Below are 8,262 nucleotides of genomic sequence, written 5' to 3'. Positions count from 1 at the left end.
ATGTGGTTCTTTGGATAAAAAAAAAAAGAGGGTTTTTTTCTAAAAAAAAAAAAAAAAAAAAAAAAAAAAAAAAAAAGTAAGCTTTTTACCTTTGGGCCAATTCTTGAGCAACTCCAGTTATTACTGCCCAGACAGCAGCTGATGGAGCAACTACATAAAAAGTGTTGCAAACCCTGTTTAGACTTTGTCATGTTAAATTCACAACTTGGGCTGCACAGTGGCGCAGTTGGTAGAGCTGTTGCCTTGCAGCAAGAAGGTTCTGGGTTTGATTCCTGGCCCCGGTCTTTCTGCATGGAGTTTGCATGTTCTCCCTGTGCATGCGTGGGTTTTCTCTGGGTACTCTGGTTTCCTCCCACAGTCCAAAAACATGACTATCAGGCTAATTGGCCTCTCCAAATTGCCCCTAGTTGTGAGTGTGTGTATGCTTGGTTGTTTGTCTCTGTGTTGCCCTGCAACAGACTGGCGACCTGTCCAGGGTGTATCCCGCCTCTTACCCGGAACGTTAGCTGGAGATGGGCACCAGCAGCCCTCCCGACCCCACTAAGGGACAAGGGTGTAAAAAGAAAATGGATGGATGGAAATCCACAACTTCAACATATTATGGGGATTTGATGTGACAAACCAAAACACTTGTGAAAATACAAATTTAAAACCTTACACTGGGGCTGAAATCGTTAATAATTTGATTAATCAGATTAATTGTGATTAATCAATCATTATTTGAATAATGATTAACTGGAGCATAAAGACTCAACAAAAGCCATTTGCTGAAAGAACAACTCATTCAGAGCAGGAATTAAGCCAAAACTGTACAAAAATATATACTTTTTGCATTTAAGATAAACAAAACCCTTTGTATGCAAATACGTTCTACCAGAACTCCTCAAGTAACATTATTTTAGCTTCACCTGGTTCAAAATCTGTACAAAAAAATCTTCTGTGAAGTGCCTTTTGCTATCCAAATATTAATTGGTTAATAAAAAAAAAGAATTACTCAATCTACAATTGATAAAGAATACAGTGACAGATTGCTATATTATATGAAATTGCATTTTGTGCAACAGAAATGCTTTTTTATTATTTAGAAAAATGAACTGAATTATTTGTTTATTTTAGAGAACATCCCCACCAGACTTACACATTTAGAAACTGAAAAGTTTTCACCTATATTTGCAAAATAGCACAAGCTCAGTCAGATTGGACAGAGGCTTTAATAGGCGTTAGAGAGAGAAACTCTGCACTAACCAAGTACAAAAACCTTTAAATAATATTTTACCACACAGTTACCACTCCTTCTCTTCCAGGTATCGTCTGACAGCCCACGAGTACTCTGGCGATGCCGGCAACTCTCTGAGCTACAGCAAGCGCTACAACCACGACGGCAGACCGTTCAGCACTGCTGACAGAGACAACGATCGCTACGCCTCTGGAAGCTGTGGCCAATACTACGGCGCAGGCTGGTGGTTCGACGCCTGCCTGGCAGCCAACCTGAACGGGCGATATTACCGTGGCCGTTACACGGGTTTGACCAACGGGATCTACTGGGGGACATGGTACATCCTGACAGACGGAAGGACCGGGGAGCGGTACTCCTTCAAGAGGGTGGAGATGAAGACGAGACCCAAAGACTTTAGGGGAACCAAGTGAGGAACACGATCGGAGAGGGCTCACTGCAGAATACGCGTGGGATGCAAGGCCTTTTGTTGTATAGACGACAGATTTTAAACAACTTTCTGCTAAAATTTACATGGATTTTAGTGAATGGATTAAAGACAAAATATAGTGAGTTGCAAAATCATTCATACCCCCAGAGTCTTTTTGCATTTCATCACGGTAGAATGAAGAACATCTGTGTATTTTTAATCAGGATTTTGTGTGACAGATCAGCACAAAGAATTGCATATATGTGACATGCAAAAGTATAGCTTTCATGTTTTTTTTTTTTTTTTTTCAAATAAAAAAACCTTAAAGGTGTGGCGTGCTTTGGTACTCAGATACCCAGTAGAACCACCTTTAATAGATTTACAGGGGTGTGACTCAACCAGTTTTGCTCCTCTGTAAAGACTGATTTTTCTGAGTCAGTGTGCTTCAGGAACGTCTGTCATAACATTCAAATCTAGCCACAGATTCTTAATTGGATTCCTGTCTGGGTTTTGAGTAGACCTTTATTCCTCATAAAATGCTTCGATGTAAACATTTTATTGTAGCTCTGGTTGCATGTTTGGGATTGTTTTGCTGCTGGAAGGCAAACCTCCTTCCAAATCTCAAAGCTCCCATGATTATCTTGCATTTAGCTTAATCGATCTTCCCACTAACTCTGAATAGCTTTGTCTGCAATAAAAAAGACATTCCCACAGCATGATGCAGCCACCACGTTTCACTGCCTTGCAGGTGACCACGCCATCTTTGTGGAGTCTTCAGATATGTGAGTTGATTTAAGACAGACATTTTGTCTCATGTGGCCAGCAGCGAGTACATGTCGGTCTTGTTTATGCACATCTGAAAAGAAAAAAAGAGATGAGGGGAAAAAAAACAAAAAGAAAACCTCTGCGTTGAACAGCCTGTTCTTAACTGCCTGGTATTTATAAACTTCATAAACTTTGTGTAACCACGGAGCAACACACACACACACACACACGCACGCACGCACGCACACACACACACACACACACACACACACACACACTCGACCAGAGTGGTCAGGAAGATGGTTGGAGAGCATTCCTGTCTGACCACCTAGCAGCTGGTCTGGTTTACAAAATGGAGGGAAAAATGAGGATTTAATGTTATTTACACCAATCAATCTGCAGAACATGCACGTACTTTACTTACTTAACTTATTACAGTACCGCTTCGTACTAATTAGAAACTAATGCTTGTAACGATTCCTGTCTCCTGAATAACTTATATTTATTTACTTAAAAATCAAGTTACAATGCCTTTATAAATGGTGTACAATCACTACCAGGCATAACAATATTATCCGTTCTCAATTATAAGCTAAAAGAGCATTGTTCTTCATCAGCAGAGGAAGTTTCAAAGCTCTTGACACACTGATGTTGACCATCAGGATTTACTCTGTCTTCTCAGGATCCTTCCACCGCTGCTGACACACACACACACAGACACTTCAAATTCATCTCCCTCTCAGTGGAAGAGGTGCATGATATGCTTGGCTTCATGAAAATAAGTGGGGTCTATATGGTGAGTTAATGGTTAAACAACCATAAGCTCCTCTTGCTCTGGTCTCTGTGTTTCATTACATTAACACACACTAATACACACGCAGAGCGGTCAACCATAGGCAATCAAGATCAGTCACCCTTCACAACCATCATGCGTATCAGGTTTCTGCTTTGATTTTGTTGTCTGTGCATCTTTGTCTGGGCGCAGTCAGCGTTGGGTCACTTTGTTCTGCCCCCTGGTGGCCACTGGCGTTGCTGGGGAATTTGAGTCAACCTTTTTATTTAGCTCAGGTCCAGCTGATAAAACTGACACAGAATCAATTCAGTCTGAAATGATTATTTATTGGTGACATAATTGAAGACTTTGTCTGTGAGATGTAGTATTAAAATGTACCGCATAATCTCTTGAATGAAGACAGCAACGATTCCCTCATCAGTCTTGTAGACAAGGGAGGAACAGAAGCCCAGAGTTGCGTCACCACAGTATCGTGGCACAGCGTCTGGAACGAGGTGATAGTAGTGGTGCTGCGGCCTGCGAGCCACCACCGCTCCCAGGGAAGAACCCCCTGACTGGGCAGCGGTTAGCCAGTACAACCTTTTAGATAAACACAGTGATCCACTGTGGAAACTTCCTGTCTAATCTTATTTGTTACTGAGAGACACAAGGAAATGTTTGTCCTGTGTGTATTACTGCAAGACAGTTAACACAAAACCTAAATACATGTAAGAAGTGAAGAATGAGACACAAAATTACCTTTTAAACGCAAAATATTTTTTAAACATTTTGAGTTATGGTTACTTTTATAGGGATGTCCTGTCTTAGTCATCTGACTGGCTGGTTTGGTAACTTAATGCAGGTCACCAAAGAACAACATGTCTGTTTTAGCATGTCAAGTAGGTTAAGAAGCTGCAGGTATATTCCAAAATAAGTTACTGTTATATGTGATTTTTCCGAGGTAAATGTCCGTCCTGTTATAGACTGAAGCTACACTGACCATAGAAACCTATACCGCTGATTTAGAAACCTTTAGTTTGGAGTGCAACTGATTCCTCCACCTGAGCTCTGGCTCTCTGCATATCCTCCAGAATTAAAATAAGCATGCTTCTCTGATGAATACGCTCATTGTGTGCACTGGACTTTAATTATGTTGAATATAATTTTAAAAAAAAATGACACAGCGCTAATTCTATTTTGGTATTTATATATTGAACTGAATTTAAATATAGACTTTTAAGTGATGTGACGCAAAAATATAATTGCATGTTTTGATGATATACTTAGAAAATGGGCAAGAAAAAAATAAAACAAAATTATTATTATTTAAGTCAAGGAACCCAGAAAATTGCTTGGTTTTCTTAGAAACGTTTAAAAATTACTTGAATAGTTGAGCTTAATTTGATAACTAGTATCATTTGAAATGTATTTATAATCTTATTGAAACTATTTTTCTGTAAAGTGTCTCGAGACGACAGTTGTTATGAATCGGCTCCATAAAATTAAAACGGAATTGAATAGAATTGAATTAAAGGCTTAGAAATCTGAGCTGCAGTACTTGTTTTCACCACTAGGAGCACTATAACTGATGCTGTGGGTCAAAGGGCAAGCAGCGTTCACAGTAGGAGAAGTTTGAGATATGCCAGGACGCATTTGTGACTTGAAAACACAGGTTGAGGTGAGGCATGAGCAGAAATCTGTGAAGGCGTGCAGAACATGTGGAGAAAACAGTTTGGAGTCGTGACAGCCCAGAAGAGGCGGGTGGAAGCGACGAGCCGGCCGGCCTTCAGTGGAATTCAGCTCTCCGGTCTTTAATAACCTGCTCTCGCTCTGATAAGGGCGCATGTGGCAGATGTCAGGGCCAAGGATGGGGAGGAAGACCAGGGTGTGGGGAGGAAGCAGGAGCTGGTGAGGTTTGAAAGGTGTCTAAGCATAAAGGGGCCGTTAGGGCCTCCCCTTCCCTGACCACAGGACCACCGAGAGAGACAGCATGTGCCTGCTTTTAATACTGATCCTGCAGAAAACCAGAGCGAGGCAGCGTTCCGTTTGAAACCGGAATTCAGAAGAACAAGTGTATCCTGATGTGGTGAGGAGCTGGGAGGGGAGGAGGGGGAAGAGGAGGGCTGAGGACGCAGAAAGCGCCATGTGGCAGGCCTCAGTCCAGGGCTCGGCTGAATCTGAACGTCAAAATGGAGGATCTGCAGGCAAGGTGGAGGAGCCAGAGACAGTGCTGGGGTTAAAACAGCAAATTAATTAATAATGACTAGAAATATTTACGTGATTAACACTAACCTTCTGGAAGACGAACTGTCTGAGATGCAGCACAGGGTTCCAGGACTTCATGCTATTCTTTAAATAATATGCAACATTTTCAGTAGCTCTGCAGACACTTTAATTCACTGTAATTATTTACATGTTGTTCTAAAAGATGCTTCCTAATGATTGATAATCATGCAAATTAGGTAGCTCCAATTTTTTTTGCCTGTTCCAATTTGAGGTTGGATGCTATGAATCTTCTTTCTTTATATTAAGGCAGAAAAACTTTGAAACCAAGCGCTGATGTTTTTATATCACTAATTCAGAAGAGATCGCCGAAGTGATGAAGTTGCAGTTCTGGGACTTTACATTTCTGGACACAGCATCAATAAAATGCTGCATGAATGCTGGAAATTCAAAGTGCCTCAAGGAGTTAATGATGACCTGCGCAGTCTTTCACTTCCTGTCCTGTTAAAACAGAATGCATGTCCATGTGTTGCATTGTAGCTTCAGATGAAACATCAAAACAAAACAGCAAATGACGGTGAAATGTAAGGAAAAGGATGAATAACGTTAAAAGATTTTTACAAAAAATGTACAGAAAAGGCTTGGAGGCAAGGTGAACATTTTCTTGTTGCTTACAAGGAAAAACTAAAATGGCCACCCCTGTCCGCCATTCTCCAGGGTATTTTCTTTTTCCAATCTTGCATGACACATTGAGGATTCATCAATCACAACTTACTTCATCCAGGGACAAATCTTCTCCACACTTGGTCTTGTAATCTTGCTTCTTTTGAAACCGACTCGTTTTCATTGTGGGTATTTTGTTGCCTTGTGTTTTGCTGCCCCCTCAGCAGATCAAAACAAATCAGCAAAAACAAATTAGTTAATAACTCAAATCTAGAGTCCAATAAACAGAAAGGTCAGAAGAAGAACTCTTCCTTGTATTCCTACATGCCATAATGGGACAGTGAAGAACGTCAACAATAACTGAGGAAAATATGATACAAAACTAGATGTTCTCTTTCCAAACCTCAAATAAAGATAAAACGGAAACTGAAGCTGCTGAGACGTTTTTCAGCAAGCAATGCTTAATACCTGATTAAACGTCATTAATGTACTTTTAATCTGACAAACGGGCCTCGTCTGAATGCATATGCTCATTTATTCAATATGAGTATTCCATTATATAATGCTTTATGCTTTAATGTTGGTGTATTATGTTGGTGTATTTACCTCACTTTCAGCCCAACTGTTTTTTATTTACTTTATTTTATATCTTGGAGTTTTAGATCCATTTTCAGACTGCAATTTAGTCTAAAACTTGCAAAGTGCCACCTAAATCAGTGTGATATTTGATTTTTTTATTTTTATTATTATTATTACTATCTATTTTTGTAAGGTTCCCTTACACTATCCAGTGCAGGAGCAGAATGTTCTTGTCTCTTGTCTGACACTCCTGGGACCTGCCGCCGCCTCTGTTATTCAGATATCAGGTGTAAAGCAGTTTTTGCCCAGCAGCTCACCGTCTTCCCAAGGAGCTGCTGCTTCATTGTGATCCACCAAGTGAATCAAAGGAGGATAAGAGGCAGCGAACGGCAAAAGAAAGGAGAAAAAGATGCTGATCAGGCTGACTCATTTTAGGCAAATCAAAGGATTATCTAATCTGATAATACCCGCTGACAAGAAAGCAAATCCAGAAGGTCAGAAGCAGCTCATCCTAATCCAGTAAAATCCAATAAATATGCACATTGTGTTTGTCAAATCATAAAACATAAAGGGGTAGAGCGTGTGTGTTGTGTGTGTATGTGTGTGTGGGTGCGTGTGTGTGTGTGAGTTGTGGAAGAGGTAAATTAAAATATAAAGGATGTGGTAAAGCAGCTCAATGGGCAGCTGTGTTTCTCTTCTCTGTAATTTGCACCTGTAGACTTGTGGCAAAATGATGAAAACTGACAAAAAAAAAAAAAAAAAAATCTCCCCCCTGTGGTTTCACCAGCTGGAAAAGGATGAACTCATCAGAATGCTTTTAAACTCCGCTGTCGCATTGTTGTGCGCACGTTTTTGTTTGCACGTGTGCACGAGGAGCTCCTGGTTTTAAATAATGACCCAAAAGGAGATCATGTGAGACAAGAGGTGGATCACATCTGGTTTGTTTGGTATTTTTCATGAATGGGTGAGTTTTATTGTGGAGAATGAGAGGAGTAAAAATCTGAAAACAGCAAGAAAATAATACAGAACAGTGTGAGAGATCAAAAATATACCTGGAACCAGAACTAGTCCCTCTCTTACTGATATTTCAAATCATTAAAGCTGCAGTATGTAACTTCTATAATTTATTTATTCTTTTTTTACATTTTTTTTTACAATTGTTGAAATTCTCATCATGTTGTGTCAGTATAGTAGGAGAAAGATAATCTGTGAAAAAAAAATAAAGTCAGAACTTTCAGGAAACAATCAGAGCAAGGAAGAGGGTCTTAGTGCTGTCAATCACCCTCTGCGTGGTGCTGCTCATGTCCCCCTGCTCAGGCTATTTGGCTTGGCAACTGATGATGGCAGATAAATTGTTTTCCTCTAACAGTAAGTTGTTTCTCCAGTGCATTTAGCAGTGAGTACATGAGATTGTTTGGCAGCGCTACAACCCTCCTCCTTGCTCTGATTGGTTGTTTTAGCTCAGGGCATCTCAGGAGCGATGCATTTACTCAGACGGCAGTAGTGGTTCAGGGAGGAGGTAGAGCAGATCGATCTTTTCACAGGTCATCTGTCTCATAACAGTTTTAATAAATATGTAAGAAACAGTTTTCTTCATAAACATTGCACACTGCACCT

At 40.3% G+C, this 8,262-nt stretch overlaps 1 protein-coding gene across 1 annotated transcript in view; it reads left to right on the top strand.

Moving 5' to 3' along the window:
- LOC106958408 (fibroleukin) overlaps nt 1-1,804 on the top strand; it is an 8,501-nt gene extending 6,697 nt beyond the window's left edge. Inside the window, exon 6 of the mRNA XM_015050292.1 lies at nt 1,305-1,804. Within this exon, the coding sequence (XP_014905778.1) occupies nt 1,305-1,647 (343 nt within the window). The 3' untranslated portion in view covers nt 1,648-1,804. The remainder of the gene's footprint in view (nt 1-1,304) is intronic.
- Nucleotides 1,805-8,262: the final 6,458 nt, after the last annotated feature.

The sequence above is a fragment of the Poecilia latipinna genome, unplaced genomic scaffold (assembly GCF_001443285.1).
Source record: "Poecilia latipinna isolate Pla-1442-1.1 unplaced genomic scaffold, P_latipinna-1.0 Scaffold984, whole genome shotgun sequence".
Taxonomy (NCBI): Eukaryota; Metazoa; Chordata; class Actinopteri; order Cyprinodontiformes; family Poeciliidae; genus Poecilia; species Poecilia latipinna.
This window is presented reverse-complemented; position numbering and strand designations above follow the sequence as displayed.